Genomic DNA, 24,190 nt, shown 5'->3' with positions numbered 1-24,190 from the left:
AGCAGGTGGGACATTCCTGAACCACAGGATTGTTTCTCCAAGCTGTGGAGGCTGTCGGGGGATTGGAATGAGCCAGCATGCCACTCTCAGTCAGGTGTAGGTCTTGCAGCTGGAACTTCAGTGGGAAGGCGAGGGAAGGGCATATGCATTAAATTATTTTGTACCCCTTACAACTCTGAGCTGTGGGGAGGGAGAGTTGCAATAGATGTATCATCTGGTTGCTCTATGGAAGCTCTGTGCCATGTTTCAATCTCTCAATTTGCTTGTCCTTTCCGGACAGTCAGGACCTTTCCTGATTAGACTACCAGTTTCTTAAGGGATCAACCTTGTCCTTCACACCCTACCAACCATTTTTCAGACTCCAGATCCTCCAACACATCGGAGCCATGCCAATTATAAACATCGTCTCCTACAGTCTCACTTCTGTTGTCACTTCTCCAACCCCCAGACCACTTAAGTGTCTAGATTCAGTATTCTGATTACAGCGGCCATTTTTGCTGCACCACAGACTTGCAGATGCTCACTTCACCCGAGGCCTTCCATATGTCAAACATCCTTCTGTCACTGCTCACCTCCAATGTTGCTTTCCTCACATTGGTAACAACCTGTGCAGTGCTTCAACCTCAGACTACACCACTGACCACCCTTCTAAACCAACCATCATCATCATCATCATAGAATCCCTCGCCGAGTTGTCTGTGGCACAACACCAATGCAGTAATGCCCACTCAGGCCTCAATGGGTTGAATGTGTGCACCAGCTATAATACACCATCTGTTTCCATTCTACCGGTCTCAGTCGTGTCACCCTACTTCTTCTGTCATTAGTCTTTTGGACCTTGCACACTCATCCAGCTGTCCACTCTCATTGACCCTCCTAGCAGCATCTCTGCTCAGCCCATATGCCTTGGCCTTCTTGCACACTCAGTCTCAGTCTCTCCGGCCTTGGGTCAGTGGTAAGCTTTAACCCACTGACCGTGCCTATGTAGGTTTCAAGAAGCAACTCACCCTCAGTACTGAGACTGATCTGAACACTCGCACCTTGCCATGCACTCCATGATATGAGTGCCCTATTAGTTTTCTTACTAGCTCAAATTTCCTCCACATCCTCTGGTATTTTTGCCCCTGCCCTTGAGACTTCATTTCAAATTTCAAGGATGTTTCCCATGTCATGCTTACCTATGTGTCCTTGACCAATGCCAGATCCCTGTCCTCCAAATCATCACTCACTAATTACATTTTAGCCTTTTCAATCCCAGTTTTGCTACTACTAAGTTCTATAAACAGCAGAAGTTACTTTTGCCCCAATTAAGGCACTCCACTTACTGACATTGGAAGAAAGTAAGGGTGGAAGATGGAACTTGCCTTGCTGGGATTTCAGCACTTGATCTACAGATTACAGTAGATGCTAGCCGTGTGCCTTAGCCATCTGAGCGATCTTTCCACTTTGTCTATTATACACCTCCCCTTTGCTACTCTGCACCTGTGCAAAGCTTCGCTATTACATTGATGTAACGTTTATTCAGGCCTCAGAGAGCTCAATCAAAGCACTTGCAACCCTCCTTTCCTCAGTCTGTACATTTTCTCTCCAATATGTCAGTGTCTTGGTCCTTACCCATTCATTTAACTGTTGTCTGCCTACTCTTGGTGACCTTCACTTCAGCACCTATGATCGCTCCCAACTGCTTGTCTGCCTCGATCACTCTCTTTCCATGTGGCTCGATCAGTCTGCTTCCCCTCCCCCGTCTGTCTCTCGCCTGTACTACTCTTCAACTTTGGCCTCTGCCTAGATGCCACCCCTACCCTTTTTACAAAGCTTAATTAGGCATGTGCAACAGCACTATTCTCTCCCAGTTATGTCAGCCTCATCCTCCTGCTGATTACGAACGTTATTATTTAGTTTTTGATATAGCGCATTACACCACACCTCTGTTGTATCTAAATGGTATAAACACGTTTATGGTATTCACTGCAATGGCACTCCATTTACTTACCACGGAAATATGCAAAAATGAGTCTGCCTTGCTAGGATTTGACTCGAGCCATCTCTCAGTGCTGAAATCCTCTGACCTCCTACACTTTTCTAATATCTGTGATCTGAAATGTATTTATCCGAGTGGAACTGTTTAAATGTAGTAATCAAGTCAGAAAAGGGTGAGAACTAACCTCCTGCAGGTTCCAAATTAATATAAATGAGAAGCCTCAACGTATGCTCCTCTCTCCTGCATTAGGGAGTGGCTTCAACAAAATAAACAAATACATAATTTGCTCCCACTAGACATTTTTTGAGAACTTCTGATTTTTATAGCGCGTTAAAAAGAACTGTAAATTAGATCATGGTCATTTGTCTTTTGTAACCTAAATCATGGAAGATATCCTGAGACATATCACTTGCTTCATTGATGGAAGTCACAAGTAAAGACACTGCTCTTTCCCCTGACTCACACACTCACCTTTGCTATCGCCCTTTCCAGAACTGCTCTTGTCTCCACCTCCAGTCACAGCACCTTGCCCAGAGGAATCGCCTTTACCTTTAAAAGGCTTCTTGGACTCAGCACCCCGTGGCTTCTTAGCACCGGTAGAGGTTCCATTTGATCGGCTACCGGGTGGAGAGTTTGATTCAAACTCCACAGCCGCTGTCAAAGAAAAGATGTAAAACTGATTTATGAGAAACTTGCTTCAGTTCCCTACAGGTAGATATTTACAAGCTGCTAATAGGGACAGAGCGATACAACAAGGAAGGGATTGCATTTGTAAAACAATAAAAAAAAAAAAAAACAGTCATTGTCTTTGGCTAGTGAAATCACAAATCTAAAAACATAGCACCCGCAGATGATAGAGAATGGAGGAGCCCTCAAAACATTTTGACTGGCTAAATGCATTAATGCCCATAGCTTGTACAAAAGGCTCCTTCAACTACGGGCTACAGGACCAGACTCTATTTTTTGACAAATACGAGGACTTTTTTTTGCACAGGAGTCTACGGTTGATATAGCGCCAATGAAGTAGAAGACTATCGTCAAAGTTGAACAAGTTACTTACCTTCGGTAACGCTTTTTCTGGTGGATACAGTATCTGCCTGTGGATTCCTCACCTTGTGAATATCCCCTGCGCCAGCAACATTCGGAAACTTTTGTAGCAGTCCACGCCGATGGGGTCGAAGATGACGTCACAGAGACACGGCTCCGCTCGCGTCACCGGCTCCATAAGAAGACCTCGTCGGCGCGATGGCGTCAGTTCCGCCCCCTTTTTTCCGTGCCTTCGAGGCACACGGACGGACTGACAGCAATATATAAACAGTATACACAGTACACAATATGCAAATCAATACATATAGTGTGGAGAATGAATAGAAAGGCCAAAGAAAGACACAATGCCTTTGACAGTAACATATACATTTTTGAAATACCATCATCAGAATAGTAGACTAAAACATTATTAACAGAACCTTAGGTATAGAAGGATGTACAACGGGGAGGCGGGTGGGTCAGTGAGGAATCCACAGGCAGATACTGTATCCACCAGAAAAAGCGTTACCGAAGGTAAGTAACTTGTTCTTCTGATGGATACATCTGCCAGTGGATTCCTCACCTTGTGAATAGATTCCACAGCAGTCCCCACTCCCGGAGGAGGGTGTCCATCCCCCTATACCAGAAAATCCTGAAGGACGGAACGAGCAAAATGTCCGTCCCTCCTCACCTCGGTGTCCAAGCAATAATGTTTTGCGAAGGTGTGGAGGGAGGCCCAAGTTGCCGCCCTACAAATGTCCTCCACAGGAACACCCCTAGATAAAGCAGACGTAGAAGACTTTGCCCGGGTAGAATGAGCCCTCAAACCCTCCGGAGGCTCCTTACCAGCTAGGGAGTAGCAGATCTTGATGCATAGTACAATCCATCTGGAAAGGGTGCGCTTGTGCACAGCATGACCCTTTCTGCAACCAGCAAAGCCCACAAAGAGCTGGTCATCAATCCTGTAGTCTTTTGTCCTGTCCAGGTAAAAGCTCACCGCCCTCTTAGGGTCCAAACGGTGAAGTCTCTCCTCCTCCTTGGAAGGGTGTGGGGGAGGATAAAAGGAAGGAAGGGTAATGGACTGCCCCAGATGGAAGGGAGTTACCTCCTTAGGCAAAAACGCAGCCCTGTCCTGAGTACCGTTCGTTCAGCATGAATGGTCAAGAATGGGGGCTTCGAACTTAGAGCTTGAAACTTGGCGAGCAGCCGCCTGGGCATCAGATAATACCTCATTGAAGCCGGCCCTATCCTCTTCGGACAGCTTCGGTGCCAACTTCTTTGCCGAGTCCATAAGCGCGTGTATATAATGCCCCAACAAACACGTTGCATTTGATGACTTTAGAGCCATACTGGCCGATGAAAAGACCTCTTTGGCCGATTGGTCCACCTTCTTGGCCTCCCTGTCTCCTGGAACCTGAGGAAATGCCCCTTTTGGTCGCCCCGAACAAGCCGCCTGAACCACCAAGCTCTCAGGCGAAGGGTGCGAAGATAAAAATTCAGGATCCCCTGGAGCCACTCTATATCTCCTTGCGACTGCCCTGGAGACTGCAGGGGCTGAAAAAAGTTTGCGCCATACCTCTAGCACAGGTTCCATAATAGCTTCGTTAAAAGGCAACAAAGGCTCTGAGACAGCAGCAGGTGAATGCAACACCTCAGTTAGAATATTAGATTTAAATTCCGTTGTCGGCAATTGGAGATCCAACAATTCCGCAGCTTTTCTAATCACCGCATGATATGGCGCGGCTTCTTTAGAGGGCCCATCCGATGGTGGAGTGATCTCCCACTCTGGAGACAATTCCAGTCCACTTGCCTCCTTTAATTCATCAAACACATCGTCAGAGTCAGCCAACTCACCCTCTTCAGCCTCTTCCACCAGAAAGCGTCTTTCATCCACCACTCTCTGCGCTTCCCTTCTTGAACGAATCCGCACCAGCGGCGTCGGCGGCGCCGTGTTCGAATCAGACGGCGCCGGCAGCGGCGAACGCGGATCAGCCGGAGCAGCCGGCGTCGAACGAAGTCGAGCCGGCGCCGGTGAAGAGGGAAGCGGCGTCGATGTCCTCGGCGCCGGTAGCTGCCAAGACGGCGTCGCTGGATAGAAGGGCATAAACGGAGCTGGAGGGTAAACCTGCGGCACTCCCAAATTGTAAGCCATTGGACCCATCGGACCCATAGGTGCACCAGGGGCATACATGGCCCTTGAAAATACCCCGTACATAGCATTCAGATAATGCGTAGGGTCTTGACCTGGACCAGGGAAAGCAGGATACTGGTCGGGTAACACCGGACTCGGGCCTGCCGGCGCCGACGGTGGAAGAAGCGGCGTCACTGTCTCACCCGGGGCCTGACAATCATCATCCGGGACTGGAGTCGGAGCCGGAGGACTTGCTGGAGCCGGAGATGGAACCGGCGTCGGAGATGACACCGGCACCGGAGATTCAGCCGGAAACGGCGAAGCCACTGGAGATGGAGCTGGAGGTGAAGCCGGGACCAGAGAAGGAGACACCGACTCTCTCCGACTTCGAGCAGGCGACTTCGATTTCGGAGCCGAACCTTTATCTGAATGATGATGCGAGGAATGTCTCCTCTTCTTCTTATGCTTCTTACTCTTTGAAGCATGCCCCGAAGTCGACTTGGACGCCGACCTCGACCTCGACCTGGATCCAGACCTCCTTCTTCCTCTTTTCTCCTTCTTCTTCATTCTGGAAGAGTTTCGCCTCTCTTTCTTTAAGCGCCTTCGAGCTCATCTTCCTACAACTCGAGCAGCCTTCCACATCATGGTCTGAGGACAAACACCAAACACAATCGTCGTGCGGGTCGGTGATAGACATGTGCTTGCCACATTCACGACAAGGCTTGAACCCAGACTTTCTCGTCGAGATTTTTCAATGAAAAACAGAGAAAATCAGAATAAACACAAAGTATCAAGTGAAGCTACAGATAGAGATTCCCGAAATCCGTTGGCATCGACGGCGCGGAAAAAAGGGAACTGACGTCATCACGCCGACGAGGTCTTCTTATGGAGCTGGTGACGTCAGCGGAGTCGCGAGCGGAGCCGTGTCTCTGTGACGTCATCTTCGACCCCATCGGCGTGGACTACTACAAAAGTTTCCGAATGTTGCAGGCGCAGGGGATATTCACAAGGTGAGGAATCCACTGGCAGATGTATCCATCAGAAATTGTTATACTTTGATTTTTTTGTTTGTTTTGAACATTTTTGTCATTTTCACCAATTGACAGTTAAAACTCAGATTCAACCTGATGAACATCCCGCATTCCCCTTCACTGAAGTTCCAATGAAGATTCCAGCCCACACTTAAAAAATCTGAAGTCATGCTTTAGCTAAGAAGATTGTAGTCATTAGATATGTACTCCAAGAACGGCATTTTTTACTCAGTTTCTTTAGGGATACTGAAACACACAAGGAGGAGTAGAGAAACATGAAGAAGTGGTGGCACGTGCCGGGTGTGAAAAATACTGCCCTCACTCACAAAATTGTGACATGCTTCATCAGCGGGCTGCTTCAGTACACCCCCCGCGCAAACCAACACCTGGGGTGGAGCAATAAGGTGGGGAAGACCAGACAAAACATAAAAATATATACAGAGATAGCCAATCAAGCAATATTGGGATCACAAAAAAGAAAAACGTGCAGTGAGGATTAAAACTAGCTCGGAGGTGTCTTTGTGCGTAAATGTATTCCTTGACCCTCCGGCCAGGATTAACAACAAGAAGGATGGTGATGGTAAGAGAAGAGTAAAGAATTCCTACACCCGTTGACATGTTTCTGCCTTCTTTATTGTACCCGAAATTCTAGGTCACTCAGGCATTCGTCAGGACCTTTCCGATCCCAATGGTTATATCACCCTCATTACCTGTAATAAGCTTGCCCAGGAACAACCTGTTCCCGTACCGAGGGCTCACTTTTGTAACACACTCTCGAAATACGAGTTTCACTAAGAATTTCACTTAAACTGGTGGGGGATAAGGATAGACCCTCCTGAAGTCACACTTGCATCAAGGTGGGTGCCCCTCCCGAAAGGCACGTATCCGTCCACTGAAGCAGCCCGATGATGAAGCGCGTCACAATTTTTTGAGTGAGGGGAGTATTTTTCACACCCGGCAAGTGCCACCACTTCTTCATGTTTCTCTACTCCTCCTTCTGTGTTTGAGTTTGTGAATGGGGAGGCTGGAGTAGGGGTTTTGGCCTTTCACCCCTTGTCTTTGTGAGATACTTTCTTTAGGGATCCACTCATGGCCTCATAGCATACACATATGCTCCAGAGGGAGAATGGAACAAATCCTATTGAACCAAAGCAACTTTGTGGGTTTTTGCTCCTACTCAAGATACACGCAATCACCAGTTTCACCAGCGTTGAATTCACTGCACAGTATGGCATATCGCGAAGTCAGTGCTACTTTCCGAAATGGGTTCCGCGAGTTACATTAGAGCTGGATCATTATCACTTCCCTTTATCTCCCCTTTCAGCTACCAGTCTCCCAAGGAATAATTTTTGGACATAATCACAACATATGAAGTAAGTCTCGACATCCTCCACAGCTGCATAACAGTCATCACACCTTGTAGGTGTTTTCATGTTCCCTGGTGTGCAACACCATCTGTACACAAGCTTCAGATTGACTTCTTTGTGCTGTATATCTGCATTGGGCACAAAAGCCATGTTATACTTCCTTTCACACTCTTTGCCTGTAGTATCCCTCCCAAGGTTTTCACCCAGGCTTCTCTGCGAGGATTCAGTGACCAGATGGGGGAAAATTCAGTAATTTATAGAGTTTAGCAACAAGCCTTTAGAGACAATCTAAAACCCCCTTGTCATCATGTCCCTCATCACTTCTTTTATTGCTCGTTATAAGACCCAGTGTGGGCAGGAGTTTCTCTAGATTTATACTCTCACCCCAGGGGGCACAGTCCTCCTGGACCCTCGGAGCCATTATTAACCTCCTTTGAATTCTAGCTTTCTTTCCTTCCCAGCTTTCAGGAACAGGCAGATTTTGGTCAGAAAACTAAACTTTGACAGTGTTGGCATTTTAGTGGGACTAAGCCTATTGTTTCTATTTTTTGTGCTTTCAAAGTCTTTCCAGTTAGGGTAGAAATGGGTGTGAAACCAATAATGAATCCCGGAAAGCTATATATTTCAGAAAAGTAGACAAATTCTGAATTCAGCAAGAGGTCATTTGTGTAGATCCTTCAAGGTTTTCCTTGAGAAAGTAACAGTTGAAATAAAATAATATTGAAATGGAGTTGAAAAAAACAGCCATTTGTGCCTACGTTTTCACCTGTCACTGCTGCTAAGTGTGGCAGATTTTTTAAAGCAATACACTGTTACGTCCTCTGGACCCTTCGGTTGCGCGGATATACAAGACTTGTAGGTTCACCCAGAACCCAATGTACCCAGAGCCAATAACTGAGCTGCACCTTGCAATGTTTTTTCATTGTGTTCCGGGTATACAGCAATTCATTTGATAAAATATTAAGAGTGAAAAATAGGTATCAATGAAACCTATTTATTTCTGAAATAGGAACAACATATGGAGTTTAAAAACAGTGGTTATTTGCACATCTCCGAATTTGTGGATGCCCATACTAGCATGTGAATTAGAGGGCATTTTTCAAAATGACGTCGTTTGTACACACGGTCTTACATTTGGAAGGCAGAAATGCATAGAAAGTCAATTGAGTTTCCCTAAGTCTCTCGATAACAATGGTACCTCACTTGTGTGAGTAGGCCAAGAGCCAGCGACAGGAAATGGCCCAAAACGCAACATGAACACATCAATTTTTTTTCTCTGAAAACGGACCCTTTTTTTTGCAATGTGCCTAGTTGGGGATTTCGGACCTTTGCTCAGCCAGCACCTAGGGAAACCTACCAAACCTTTACAGTTTTGCAAACCAGACACCCAGGGTAATCCAGGATGGGGTGACTTTTGTGTCTCTCACCAGGATCCGTTACCCAGAATCCCTTGCAAACCTCACACTTTGTACAAAGACCCACACTTTCCTCACATTTTTGTGAGGGAAAGTTCTGGAATCTGCGGAGAGCCACAAACCTCCACCCACCCAGCATTCACCCAAGTCTCCCTATAAAAATGGTACCTCACTTGTGTGGGTAGGCCTAGTGCCTGCGACAGGGAATGGCCCAAAACGTACTGTGGATACTTCAAAATTATTGATCACAAAACTACCTGGTTTTACGTGGGAGTCACCTGCGTTGTTGGTCCCGGGCTTGGCGGCCATCTAGGGAAACCTACCAATCCCAAACAGTTGTAAAAACTAGACACCCAGGGGAGTCCAGGGAGGTGTGGCTTGCATGGATCCCCCATCGTTTTCCTACTCCGAATCCCATTCAAACCTCAAATGTAGCTTAAAAAAAAGAGGAAAAAAAAAACATTCACACTTTCCTCCCATTTTTGTGAAGGAAAGTTGTGGGATCACCTGGCCATCACAAATTTCCTACTACCCAGCTTTCCCCAGGTCTCCTGATAAAATTGCTACCTCACTTGTGTGGGTGGGCCAAGTGCCTGCAACAGGGAGAGGGCCCAATACGTATTGTGGAGGCATCAACATTTTCTTTCACAAAACGACCTGGTTTTGCAAGGGAGTCATCTGTTTTTTTGGTCCCGGGCTCGCTGGTTATCTAGGGAAACCTACCACACCCAGACATTTCTGAAAACTAGACACCCGGGGAGTCCAAGGACACATAGCATGCATGGATGGATCAATGTTTTCCTACGAAGAATCCCCTACAAACCTCAAATTTAGCTAAAAACAAAAAACTAAAATCACATTTTCCTTACATTTTTTGAGGGGGGGGGAATCACAGCGCCGGCACAAATTTCCAACTACCCAGCGGTCCACTTGGTCTTCCGATAAAAATGATACCTCACTTGGGTGGGAGTCCAATGCAGAGTCAGCCTAAAATGTATATTAAAAATATAGCTCTTAGAGCTCGCTGTGCTATCCCCTCAATCGCTACGTTTTTGGCCATTCCCAGTCGCAGGCCCTTGGTCCATCCACACAAGTGCGCTGGTATTGTACTAGGGAGACCGAGGGGAACGCTGGGTTGCAGGAAATATGTGCCGGCGCAGTGAACCTCCGTATTTGAAAGCACAGCAAATGTGACTAGGTAAGAACCAGATTTAAAGGACTGTTTACAGAAAACAAGCAGTCATTGGAAAACAGGGTATGCTCCACGAAAGCGACAAACTGAAGCTGGACAGCCTAAAACAAATAAAGTCAGCAAATAAAAAGCAAGCAAAAGTGAGTTACAAACAACAAAGTCAATGGTAAGCAATGGGCGGAATGCATTCCCAAGGTAAGGTTTCCAAATGAACCCAAGATGTCTTTAGTAAGCCAGACAGATTCACTTTCTGGTAGGCTTCAACCACAAAAGGTAATCTATTTGTGTATGTGATTTATGGACATGGGAGTAGAAGCAGGAGTCTTTTCTCTCCAGATGCACCACCCTCCACAAGTTGAGCAGAATCAAAGCCTCCAGTCTCGCTTTTTGGAAATCACCCACATCAGGACTGCTGTTACTAATTTTATGGAGTTCTTCTGACGGAACCATATCAAAAGTACCTCATATTAAAACTGTACAATCTGCCGCCCTCTCCAGTATCTCCAAAGATTCCACCAAAAATTCAGGCTAGCCTCGATTCAATGCATAAGCTGAGGCAGCCATCAATGGGATGTCTCCTGCAGTCCTCATGAGAATTATTTACCGCCCCAGTTAATTCTTAGGCATCCCTTCGTGTGAAAGGGAAACCTCCTTCACAAGCATCACTACTCTACATTTTTTCTCATGTTCGAGGCACAGTATTACTAAGGAGATTTCTTCGTTCATAGTCTCATCTGATACTTCCGAAGCAATGCAGCTTCTTGTATACAATTTATTTCACTTTCCAGGAAGAGAGATGATCCTCACTCTCTTACTGGGAGAATTCAGCTCCTTCACATTAAAAAAAGCCATCTGTACTTTGGGGTCACTTCACTCTGGCGACATCCCCTAACCGGTCTTACTCATTATTGAGTGTCTAAATTGCTCCCTACCAACCATATAATGATATTGTGGCCCACCAAAAGGTACTACAATACTGTGCCTTGGTTTTATTCGTCCAGGGCAGAAATTTGCATTTAAACAACAAATCTGACTCCAAAAGTATAGACTCAAAATGGAATCCCACCAAAATCAAGAATACGGATACCATGGAGTTGCATACAGTAATGCTCATTATACCTATCGAAACAATTCGGTTTCTGTACTTGGCGGCATAAAAGGTCAACATTATTGAAAACCTGAACATACCAGACTCCAGACGCTCCATCTTCCTTTCAAACTGGGTGCGGTTGTTTATCTGGGCCATCTTGCCAAGATTCAAGGTGTATGTAGTCTTTCCAAAAGTCACTGAAATGCTCTTCTGGTTTGCTTGCTGTGCAGTCTCTAATTCAAGCATAGTTTCTGGATCATATGGAGTCCAAGAGCCATCATCAGCCTCCCACTGCCAGACAAAATCTATGGTGCAAGGGCAAATATAAATAAGGGCTTTTCGGTGAAAGGAAAATTGTGAGGCAATAAAAAACAGTAAAGAGAAAGGTCTAAACTCCAAACTCAGTGACCATGAATGGGGCACGTTTATGGACCAGTTTGACATTTGCCTCTTCCAAGAGACGTGGTTGTTGGGACCAGCCCATAGACCAGGTTTCATATAATTTACCATAGAGGCATCCCATAAAGGGGTGGGCCATCCATCAGGGAGATTATTAATCTGGGTGAGCATAGCGTTGGCTTGTAAAGTTAAACAGCTACCACTAATCTCAAGGGATCTATTAGCCCTAACAATAACTGAAGCAGCGTGAAGTCATTTCGTTTATAATAGTTATAATAGCAGCAGAGGAAAACATTCTGAATCAGAAACTTTACACAAATTGGAGACTAACAAACTGAGCCATCGTTTATCGAGTAATAATAGCAGGGGTATTGAATACCATGTATGATCCATTAGATGACCTACCGTCCTCAACCTGACAGGAGGATGAGAAGTTCGGTAAACCCACATTAGTTTTCCCGCCAATTACGATCTTGACTGCCACTGCTCTTCACTTGGCAGCACTCACTGTATCTTATAGCCTTACGGCACTTAATGGGTGAACAAGATCAGATAGATTGGGGACATACACGTCAACAGAGCTAGGTGTACAAGCAGCACTGACTACATTATGATTAGCACAACCTTTTGGCCCGCCCTGGAGGACATGGTAGTAATTGAGAGAATAGAAAATGATCACAAAGCGCTGAGTGTGTCATTTAAAGATCTACCTCAACAATCGAAGGGCCGGCTTACCATTTAAGAGACTGTTCCTTAACGGTTCCCAAAAATAGCACATCTATAAAGAGGTCATATATAACCCAGCATCCTGAATCATAGCAAGTATTTACACAGATGCTGCAGACACTATGGAGACTGCTAAAGCAGGAATGTATACTTACCCAATATCTCTTAGCTATCTCTGCTCACATCAAATTGTTTGCAGCACTTGGGGCACATTTCACTAGAGCCAATAAATCTAATCTAATAAGAAGGGCAACTAACCTCTAGTTCTCAAGAGAATGTAGGAAAGCCAAATGTATCCCAATGGAGTCAATAAATAAGGGGAACGGGGACATAATAAAAGATGCTAGGGCTAACTACAGGAAAAAATTGGGTCATAGCAAAAGCTCCTGGGAGGAAACTAAGTGGTCCAATCTCACTGAAGCTGCAAAAAAGAAGGACTACAAAGTGTTCTGGCATATTATAGTCCAAAGTAACCACCAGGCACAATCACGTGTGGAGTGTCATATACAGCCACGCTGCTGGATGAAACACCTTGGCAATTTATACTCAGCCCCTCGGATATATGAAGGCACAGAAGAAGTGCCACTCGTCCAAATCACAGTGCACAACAGCAAGGGTCTTGTTTTTACATAAGAAGATACCATGCTTGCAATTAACTCAATAAAGAGGGGAACGGAACCTGGTCACGATAATGTTCCCACATGCTGTAACACATGATTTGGGCCCCGTACTTTAACAAGGTATCAAATGCCATAGTGATGGAGCAGAGGTTCCAACAGCTGGTGAGAGGCGGCAACAGTCCCGATTTATATAAAAAAAAAAAAAAAGGAGAAAGGGAGGATCCAGCAAATTATCATCCAATCAGCTTGACTGGCGTCTTGCAGAGAGTGATTTGCAGGCATGTCCTGGACAATGTACAGAGATGGATATTTGAGAACAACGTGCTTATCCATCTACAAACTGGGTTCAGGAATATGGTGAGCACAATAGACCAGACTTTCTGGATCTTTTTCATGTATTTGAAGACAGTGACTTCGCAACAGGATCAGCTGTATGTAGCATTTGTAGACCTACGGTCATCCTTTGACATTATTCCCAGACACAAATTATGGGCAATTCTGGACGAAATGGGTGTGGAAGACAATATTCTGTCACTACTCATCCACCTTCATACTGATAACTATGCCTAGAAGGGATGAGGGCCAGAGGGGGACCTAACAGATGGTACTGCAACTGACAGGGGAGTGAGACAGGGATAAGTCCTTGCATCCACCCTCTTTTCCCTGTATGTCAATGGGATCACTAACTATTTAGCATAAACGATGCCCCAAGAATGGCACAGAGCAAAATTCCAGCACTGCTCTTTGCAGATGATGCACTGCTCATCTCGAAGACACCTATGGGACTTCAATCCCTGATTTACAAGTTTGTGGGTTTCTGTAAGGAACAGGGGCTGGAGCTGAACCCACAAAAGATCAAGTGCATGATGTTTTGTCCTTATAAACTGCACAAACCATAAAGCGGAATCTAACTTTGGGCAACACAATCACAGAAAAAGTCATGCACTTTGAATACCTAGGCATAATATGGCCCAGCAATATGTTATGGTCACCACAAATTACTAAGTCAATTAGCCCTACAACACAGTGCATCGGCTATCCTAAAATACTTCGTCATGATATGGCCATAAAAGTGTAGAGGACAAAATCTAATTTTGACCCATCTCATATTGGTGCAGAATTTAGTCTAACAAACATTTGGCACCATCTAGGGAGTGTACGCAAGAAATACTGATACTGGGCCGAGCCTGTATTATTTCCTGGCTCAATAGAGTAAACAAGCATTTACAATGCAATGGTCTCGGCATTGTTAAAGTTAGAGCTATTGTCATTGCTCATGACATTATTTTTGTTTATGTTTTTGTTTTTAAAACATTTAAAGAAACGGCATTGTTATTTACAACGAGGAGCACCTTACACATTCCAGGCCGGCCTTCCCTGGGCTGCTGTGACGAGTAAACCCAGCAGGAGGCATTGCATATTATTGTGGCTTGAAGTTTAGTTACAGCCTCGTACACGGGAGACCCAGGACTATCATTTTCGAAACACCCCTCTCGCACTGGAGACGGGGGCGACCACATAAACAATCTTTGTTCCACGCGAACTCGCTGCACTGAGACTTCCGGAAAATCTACAAACAAAACAAACATTGGCAAAGACAATGGTCTTGGTCTGCTGCTGGGGTGATGGTTATTATTATTATTACATTTGGGGGGGAATTGCAAGCATATGCTGAAAAAATAAAAATTGAAAACAAAAATAAAACATAACAAAGTCACTTCACCGTACAATACAAATTCAAAGTTACAAAGAAATAATCTATGTTTATAAGGTTAATAGGGGGATGTTCCGTTAGGGCCAGAGCTGCAGACTTGGAAGCTGGGGAACAACTCGGTTCGAGTCTCGGCGTCACCTCAAGATCCTGTGATTCTGAGTAAATCACTTAAATCTCCCAGTGTCTAAAAAATGTATGTAATGTAACTGGTGCTCATGTAAAGTACTCCAAGAACTTCGAGTCGAGTTCGCGCAACATAAAACTGCGACAAACAAAAAACACACACCTGTGGCTCATTGCTTAAAGGTGTGCTTTTAACAGGCACATATAACGATACCCTTTTAAGTTTGAAAAAATAACTCATGGACATATTATTTTTATTGCACAAACAACACGAGTGGGGGGGGCGCTAGAGGGCGCGCAAGCAGAATGGCCGCACCTGCGTGAGGCTCCTGCAGCCTGGATCAATTATCCTCCAATTATCCTGTTTCCGGACCGCCAGCCCGTCAGCGACTGGGGATCGATATTCCTGCCGGTCTTCTGCGGCCTCGGTCCGAGTCTGATGCCCGTAGAGCCTACCGCTGCGAAGATCGACGCGGCTCGACTGTGACCGCGACCCGAGCGGAGGCTGCATGCAGTGAGTGGCTGGACGTCTGGCCTACGCGAGACCGCGGCGCGCCACGAGGAAGGTGGGCCCTGAAGCGCGCATCGATGTGGAGAGCACCCCTGCCTCCGAGGAGCTGATCGTCAGCGGTGTGTGGGGAGCGCCTTGAAGCTAGCGAACTGTGGTTGGCCCCCCCACCCCTCCCGGGGGCTGCGAGTGCTTGCCTGAGGCCGGTCCGGAGGGGTCCAGAGCTCCCGGTGAGTGCTGCGGTTGCGGAGGGGGTTCCGTCTGCGGTCCTGGACTGTGCCTGACCCGGCCGGGGGTGTGTAGCCTGGCTTCCCCCCCCACCTCCCCTGCCGGCCGGATCGTGAGGTTGGGAGGGCAACGGAGGATCCTTCATCTCCCCTCCCCCCCCCCCCCCCCGGCGCGACTTCGTCTGTTTCTGGCGCACGCCCGCTGGGGCATTGAGCACTGCTGTGTGGGCCCCCCAACCCGTTCTATCGTATGTTGTGCCCGCGTGGAGCTCAGTGGGGGCTGAACATGGACCTGACCCTGCGGCGCAGATGAGTATGTCCTGTGGCGCACTGGGAGCACTGTTGGACCTGGGAGTGCCCGATCGGCGGCTGCTTGTGGGGCCCTGAGCTCTCCTTGGACTCCCACTGTCCCTTCGGAGAAATCGCGGAAGCCACCTTGCCCTACCTCTGTTCCCTGCTGCTGCTGCTGGGTGTGAATGGACATTGATCTGCAAGCCTAGGGCGGAGTGACCTAGCGACGTCCCGCGCGTGAGGTGCCCACCTACCCACCCGATTGCCCTCTGGGCGCTCACCCCTTCGAGTGGCCCCCCACATTCCCGGAGATGTAGCTCCGATTAAGGCGATCTGCGGCCGTGACCGCTATCCTGCTCATACTGGACGTTGGTGGCAGCCAATCCCCAAGACGGCTGACCGGTGTGTTTTTTGCTCCCTACCTGCCATCGTCGTAGTGGACTCTCTGGGCCCTCCGCTGTGTGACGGACGTCTGAGATCGGGACGTGAGAGAGTGTGGGCCCGGTCCGACTTGTGAGAGTCGTGATTTCACCCTTTCCTTACGTGGGTGTGCTCCTCGCCAGGGGACCCATAATGGGAAAGCAGGACAGCAAGCAGCCGAAGCTCTCGTTCGAGGCCTCAGGGGCCAAGAAGGGTCCACGGGGCGCACTGGATTCAGGGAGCTCTACCGGCCCCCCGGCGGCTGGCGCGGACTCGAGCTCGCCGCCGCCGGACATACAGCAGATGATGCAGGAGATGCGACAAGGCTTCGCTACTATAGTCGATAAGGTGGATCGCATCTCCTCGCGCATGGATGCTTTTGCGCAGAAGTTGGACGTTCATGAAGAACGCATCACCGAGGTTGAAAGGCGGATATCAGATAATGACACCACTGCTTCACATACCTCCCAACTGTCGAGAATGGATAATGTGCTGAGAGTTATCGCTGCTAAGAATGAGGAGTTGGAAGCTCGCAGCCGACGTAACAATATCCGCGTTGTGGGGGTGCCGGAGTCCACCAACACTGGGCGCATGGAAGAATATGTTGAAAGGATCCTCCTTGCCTCTGTCGGTCCAGAAGCGCTCTCCAAGCAATTCATCGTTGAGAGGGCGCACCGGTCGCTTGGTCCGCGACCCAAACCAGGGGCTCCGCCTAGGCCCATCATTGCGAGGCTTTTAAATTATAGAGACCGGGACGCTGCACTGAGGGCCGCACGACAGAATCAGCAACTCTCCTATGATGGCGTCAACTTCACCATCTACCCGGATTTTACACCAGTCGTCCAGGAGCAGCGGCGTAAATTCGTCGATGTGAAGAAGAAACTTCGGGCCCTTCAAATAGACTATGCGCTGCTGTATCCTGCAAAGCTTAGAGTCACTCATTAGGCGAAGCAACACTTCTTTACGAGCCCGCAACAAGTGGACGATTTTTTGAAAACCCTGAGGGGAGCGCGTGCTGGGCGACGAGACGAGGGGGTTGCGGAGCAGGAGGACGAACAGTGACTGCTCTCCTGCTGTCTCACTGAGATCGGTGTAGTGCCCGGAGGAGGGCTGTCGGGCTCTCGTCTGGAGTTCCTTCTTACAGGCCTGCCTGGGAGTTGGCATCGAGGCTGCACAACATGGTCCTGGTTGAATGATGGCTGGCGGTTGGTACTGTAATCCAGGCAACACCCTCCCCTGTTCCTCTGGCTGTACTGGGGAACTCGGCGCAGAGGGTGGCTATGCGTGTCCCCTGGATGTCCCCCAAAGGGTGTACCCCTATGGACGAACTGACTTTGGTGCTCCTGTTGAGCTGGTTAGTGGTAATTTGGGGAGGAGGGCGGGATGTACTTTCTGGCAAGTTGGGGGTGCTTCAGTGGGTGGGGGAGGGGGTAAAGGGGTGTGCGCCTGCTCTGATCACGGGTCCATTCAATGTTATGATGTCTCTTTATTTTTGTGCTATTTGCTAGGTAACTTCACATCACTAGGTAGGATTGCAGTTGCTAATGTTATAAGATTCCCGATGGGGCTGTGGGATGGGAGGGGTGGGCGCATTGTTTTTTACGTTTCTGTTTTTATGTTGCTGTGCGCAGCTGATGTCCTAGGGTTGCTATTAACAGAGCAGACATGGTATTATCTTAATGGACTGTATACTGGTCCGTTTGTGCGGCATGAGGTACACCAAACAGCTGGCAGCGGGGTGGGGAGGGTGCAGTTGATATGCGTCCCAATGGTGGGTCTCGTGGCTGAAGGCCCTCCGCCTGTGCGCCATGTTCCTTCTTCTAGACATCCGTGGTATGGGAGACACTGAACTGAACATATTGTCTTGGAACGTTAGAGGTCTGGGGGATCCGAGGAAACGTAGACAGATCCTCTCTTACTTAGACCGCCATGCCGTACACATAGCGTTTTTACAGGAGACGCACTTCAGCGCTCAGACCACTCCGGCCTTTGCCTGCAGATGGGCTGAGTACACTGCGTTCTCCTCCTACTCTTCATACTCTAGAGGGGTTGCAATCTTGGTGAAAAAGGGGACCCCCTTCGTCATGGCTGGCTGTAAGTGTGACACCCAGGGCAGGTACTGTCTGATGTGGGGCAGGCTTGGACACTTGGCTGTAACGTTGGCTTGCTGTTATGGCCCCAACATAGATGACCCATACTTCACAGACCTTGAGGCATCCATAATAGGTGCAGGCCCACAACACCTCATATGGGGGGGGAGACTTCAATACCACTCTCGTCCCTCAGATGGATAGGTCTCACCCGGCTCCCCATCACTTCACCAAATCCCGTAGTGCGCTTCTGGAGATTATCGAGGAGCACCGTTTGATTGACACGTGGAGGCACCTCCACGCCACTGCGCGAGAAGGGACGCACGTTACGGCGCAGGCGAAATCATGGGCGCGGCTTGATTATGTATTCTTGGCCCCTCGCTTTCTCGCAGCGCTCACTCGGGCGTGCCACCTCCCCTGTACCTTCTCGGACCACTCGCCGGTTATGGTTTCCCTCCGGGCGCCGGACCTTGGCCCTCCGCGCTCGTCCTGGCGTTTGCAGCCGATGATGCTGTTGGACGAAGTGTTTCAGGAAGAGTTGCGGGACGAGTGTCTGGACTTTTTCCGGCGCAACAAAGACTCGGTGAAGGATGTCGCGACTATTTGGGATGCGTTCAAAGTGACGCTATGGGGCATGTGCATTGCTAAGGGGTCGGGCGTACTGAAAAGTATATTGGCGCGACTGCGCCTCTTGGAAGGAGACTTGAGGACCCTCGAGACATCGCTGTCTGACAAGCCCTACGCCGCCACGCTTGCGAGCATTCGCGAAAAAATTACGGAGTACACTGACGAAGCCGCTAGGGAGACGAAGTTTAGAGGCAAACACTGGATCGCTCGCCGATATGGTGAGGGCGAGAGGCCGGGGAAGGCCCTGGCTGCTACGGTGCGTCTGATGCGGCCTTCTAACACCATAGTGGAGCTTTTGGGTGAGGATGGCGCTCTGTACAGAGACACCGCGCAGATCCTTAATACGTTCGTTGCGCATTATCACAAGCTTTACACGTCAGCTAGGGCTGGCGCATTACACTTGCAGGACTATCTTGAGGATGTCTCGCTAGGCTGGCTCAGCGCTGCGCAAAGAGAGTTTCTGAGCACCCCTTTCGAGCTGGACGAGGTGCGGGAGGCTATTATGCACATGCGGTCTGGAAAGGCCGCTGGGTTGGATGGTATCCCCGTCGAATTTTATAAGACATACATCGACTTCATGGCGCCTGTCTTGAGGGAGGTGTATGAGGATGCTCTGGAGGTGGGTCGGCTGCCCCCATCGATGCGCATGGCCCTCATCACGTCCCTACTTAAACCCGGTAAGGCAGCTGACAACTGTGATCCTTACCGTCCTCTCTCCTTGCTTAATTGCGACGCGAAAATTCTTGCTAAGCTCATAGCAACTCGCATTAATCTTCTACTCCCAAACTTGGTCTTACCCGATCAGGCTGGTTTTGTGCCCGGGCGTGCGACGTCTCACAATCTGCGTACGTTTTTCTCTATCCTTAATTCGGTGCACGATGACCTACCCATGGCTGCGGTCTTCCTAGATGCCACTAAAGCCTTTGATTCCCTGGAATGGGATTACGTGTTCCAGGTGCTTGAGCGTATGGGGTTCCCCGGCATATTCATCTCATGGATCAAGCTCCTTTATATAGACCCTAAAGCCACAGTGTTGGTGAATGGCCGGTTGTCTGCTCCGTTTCCTATATCCAGGGGTACCAGACAAGGTTGCCCCTTGTCGCCACTGCTGTTTGCTCTCGCCATGGAGCCCCTGGCTGCAAAGCTGCGACAACACCATGGGGACAAAGCATTACGATGTTTTCAGAGGCAGATTTAAGTATCTATGTACGCGGATGATATCACTCTCTATATACGGGATCCGGATGTAAATCTCAACCCTATCCTTAGGGAATTCATCCGCTTTGGTAGGATCTCTGGGGTCCAGATCAACTGGAGCAAGTCACGGTTGCTCCCCTTAACGTCCTCCACTGTGCGATTCGGGCTGGATTACCCACTCACCTGGTGTGAAGGTGACTTTAAATACCTGGGCATACACGTTGAAAAAAATAGGGAGGAGCTCATGCGGGCTAATTATGGCACGGCGATTACTCGTATTGCGGATCGCGTGACGCGTTGGATTGCCCTTCCTCTCTCCATGGCGGGCAGGTCATCATTGATTAAAATGGTGATTCTACCACAGCTGTTATACCTTTTCCTGAATATTCCCTTTCACCCTGGCGCCTTCTTTTTTCGTAAATTGCGGACAGAGCTTATTAGACTTGTCTGGGGCGGTAAAGCACCTCGGTTGCGATGGGAGATACTAATCAAGCCGTACAGTCAGGGCGGATTTGGCATTCCGGACTTTGAACTGTACTACTATGCAGCTCAGGCTCACTATGCCTTTTTTTGGATACGGCAGCCTAGATACATGCCCCAACTTGCCGCCGAACACTGGCTGGCACACCCGGTCCCTATAGAGGGAGCCCTGTACATCTCGGAGATGGGTAAAGATAGGACGTCCTCGGCGGTGCTCGTCACGGTGTCCGCATGGAAACGCTTGACCGCTATGTTGGGACTGGACATGCTGTACGCGCCGCTTTTGCCCCTGGCTTATCACCCTTGCATGCCCTTGCTGCAAGAAATAGGTTTTCAGAAGCTATTACGATCCATCCACGTCTCGACGTGGGGTGATTTGTACCATAATGGCACATTCCGCTCCATGGACCACTTGTATGCAGGCATACAGCCCTCTCCCCTTGACGTCTTTCTGTACCTCCGGCTTCGACAGGGGATGCGGGCGCTTACGCCTGCCTTTCCACAAGAACCCCCACCCATGGAACCGCTGCAACGCATCCTACGAGACGAAGCCCCGGCCAAGCTCGTTTCTAAAATATACCGCTCAGTGCACTCCTCAGCGGCCTCACCGTCGTTGGCTGCTCGTACCCAATGGGATCAAGAGCTGCCAGCCCCGCTAACGGATAAAGAATGGGAATTCTGCCTGCTGCAGACGGAACGCATTTCCGCCAGCAGTAGATTTAGGATAATACATTATAAGTATGTCCACAGATTGTATTATACCCCTGCGCGATTGTACCGCTTTAAGCTTAGGGATAACGACCGCTGCGATAGATGCCGCGCTCCTGGGGCTGGTTTTCTGCACTTAGCGTGGGAATGTGAGATGGTACACCGCTTCTGGGGTCAAGTATGCGAGGCACTCTCTAAAATGATCAATTCTGCGGTTGAGCCTTCCCCTCTCCTTGCTCTGCTGGGATATGTGGAGCCCATACGGGCAGTGCACCGCAGATTCATCGCGCTGGCCTTTCTGCTTGATAAGAGACGGGTTGCTTGCCGATGGGGCAGAGGGAGGGCCCCGAAGTTCAGGGACTGGATGCGTGACCTCGCCTATTGTCAAGAGCAGATTAACACATACTCTGAGCTTTTGCCGCCAACTTCCCGTCCCACGGATGTATGGGCTCCGTTACGGTGCTACCTTACGGCTACAGTCCCTGCTGAGGGCGCCGGGACGCCAGAGTGACATATGTTGTGGATCCCCCCCCCCCACATGTCCCATAGGAGAGACTGGCATAGGCCTCTGACTTGTGGTTGGTTGGTGGGTCCCCCCCCACGCACTGGGGCCTCCCCCCAAATAGATAGGAAAGACATTGATGCGGGCGGGTGGTCGGGTGGCGGGCGGAGGTTGCCCTCTAACTGTAATGTCAACACAGATGTCTTGCTGGCTGTTCACTTGCTTGTTGTACGGCATTGATTTGTTTTTTGATGTCTCCACTGACAATATCTGCCCCCCCCTGTTTTTGTTTGCTCCTCCACCCCTTGCAGCACTATGTACAATATTGTTGTGTCCTCATTGCCGCAGCCTCTGATTTGAGATGGCTGTATGCACAAACTTCGAAAATAAAGTTTAAAAAAAAAAAAAAAAAACAACAACACGAGTGGCTTTGAATTATCTGGAGACATAGTTTAAAAAACAATCATGCCTACAAAAATGAGAATAAAGAATTGAACGAAAAAACGCTTTCAACATGTAGTATTTGAAAATGGAGAACCCCGGCTTGTCCATTGTCAAATCTGGGATAAATGAAACTGAAATCATGTTTGACTTTTCACAACACACACAGGCTAATTATCCTTTAAAAAGAATGTACTCTTATTGTATACATATTCCGTATAGGTAAAGGAGTATTTGAAATATACTGGGAGTTTCAGAGAAGTAATTCTCGTAAACAGCTTTTGAAGAGTTCACCGTTGAGACACCGTTGAACAAGGCAGAGCAAAAGGCAAGCACACCACTGCCTTTCTCCGAGGCAGAGCAGAAATGCCTCGCAGAAACGCAGTGGCGTTTTCGAATTCGGGGGCGTGTTTTGCTTTTATCTCCTCTTGCCATTGGCTGGAGGAGATAATTAGACTTCTTGAAAAAAACACGCCCCCCGATCCGAAAAGGACGGGGCCTAATCGGAATGACGGACCTCTTCTCCAATGGCTGGCCAGCATTCAAGAGGCCAGCCAATGGAGAACAGGGGAGAAGAGGGGCGGGTTCAAGCCCCTCTTCTCCAAGTCATTAAATCTCGGATCGAGACTGCGCAAGCGCAGCCTTCGAGCCGAGACCTAAAAATTTGTAAAAATAGGTATTCCATAGATTTGCAGTCAAGCTAAATCTAATAAAAGAGGTAAACTAGGGAATTTACTCATAGGCCTGATGGAAGATGCAGGAGCGTGTTTAAGCCTAGGATTCCAAATCAGATGTTAGCCGGAAAGGTTTGGGCCAGCTCTAATCCACAAAATGCGGGATCATCAATTTTTGCACCAGCTCCTTAAGGTAGCAAGGCTAACCATAGCCATTTAGCAGGGATGGGTGCAGGCACCATGAGGTGCCTGCCACACGGTGCAGGAATGTGTAAAAATATCAATTTCTCAATGGGAGCTTGTGCTGCGGACGGTTCCCACCATAGCACAAGCTGCCATTGAGAAATGGGAGTTTGCGACTGCAATATGTGCGGTCGCATTGTGATAAGGCGTGCGGAACTTCCTACCTATGGTCGGTCGGTTCTCTCTCCGAGACGGTGCCCGACATCGTAATAGGCCCCTTAATGTTCCTTGTGTCTCCTCCCAGTGCTCATTGTCTGTCTTGTAAATACACTATTTCTTTCATAGGTGAGTGGGTTGCTTTTGCTGGAGTGCGGGTCAAAAGTTGCAAAACATTGGGTTTTAGTACAATTGTTGTAGTCATTGGAGGCATGTATATAAAAGTTCCAGACAAAAATGTTATGGTAAAAATGTAGACCTATAAAAGATGTGCTTATAATGTAGTGGTCTACACGTATTTCAATTAGAAATGCAGAAAATGTATGAATAAACATGTTTGCAGTTACCTCCTAAACCCCTTGAACACAACATCGCTGTTAGCCTACCCATAACTCCAACCTTAACAATTATCTAAAGCCCCATAATGTAACTTTATCCTTTGCCCTTAATGCCCTGACCAAACCCGTAAATCTAACCCCCAAGCCTAAATCTAACCCCAAACCTCACCTAAATCACATCCCTGCCCCTAAACGGACCCGTCCTTCAGCACAACCCTTAAGCTGAGGCGGTTTTACCATAATATCCTGTAACCTAACCTTTACACCATTCAGTTAATTAGCCCTTAATCTCAGCCTTAATCATAACCCTATTCTTTTACATAAAATATCAATGTAATTATCATTTAATAATAAAAATATGGTAAGCATATAAAAACATTTTCCATTTTAAAGAGATAATTTCGTACCTAATTCAAATGAATATATTACTTTATTACTGAAATAACTTTGCTCACCGAGATTTTCAACCCTGC

The 24,190-nt window shown here is 48.2% G+C and overlaps 1 protein-coding gene across 3 annotated transcripts in view; it reads right to left on the bottom strand.

Moving 5' to 3' along the window:
* PARP2 (poly(ADP-ribose) polymerase 2) overlaps window positions 1-24,190 on the bottom strand; it is a 402,899-nt gene that overhangs the window by 244,125 nt on the left and 134,584 nt on the right. For all 3 annotated transcript variants that reach the window (XM_085618532.1, XM_085618533.1, XM_085618534.1), the window contains 2 exons: window positions 11,332-11,538; window positions 2,453-2,635 (listed from right to left, as the gene is read on the bottom strand). In XM_085618532.1, the coding sequence (XP_085474658.1) occupies window positions 2,453-2,635; window positions 11,332-11,538 (390 nt within the window). The remainder of the gene's footprint in view (window positions 1-2,452; window positions 2,636-11,331; window positions 11,539-24,190) is intronic.

The sequence above is a fragment of the Triturus cristatus genome, chromosome 7 (genome assembly GCF_964204655.1).
Source record: "Triturus cristatus chromosome 7, aTriCri1.1, whole genome shotgun sequence".
NCBI lineage: Eukaryota > Metazoa > Chordata > Amphibia > Caudata > Salamandridae > Triturus > Triturus cristatus.
This window is presented reverse-complemented; position numbering and strand designations above follow the sequence as displayed.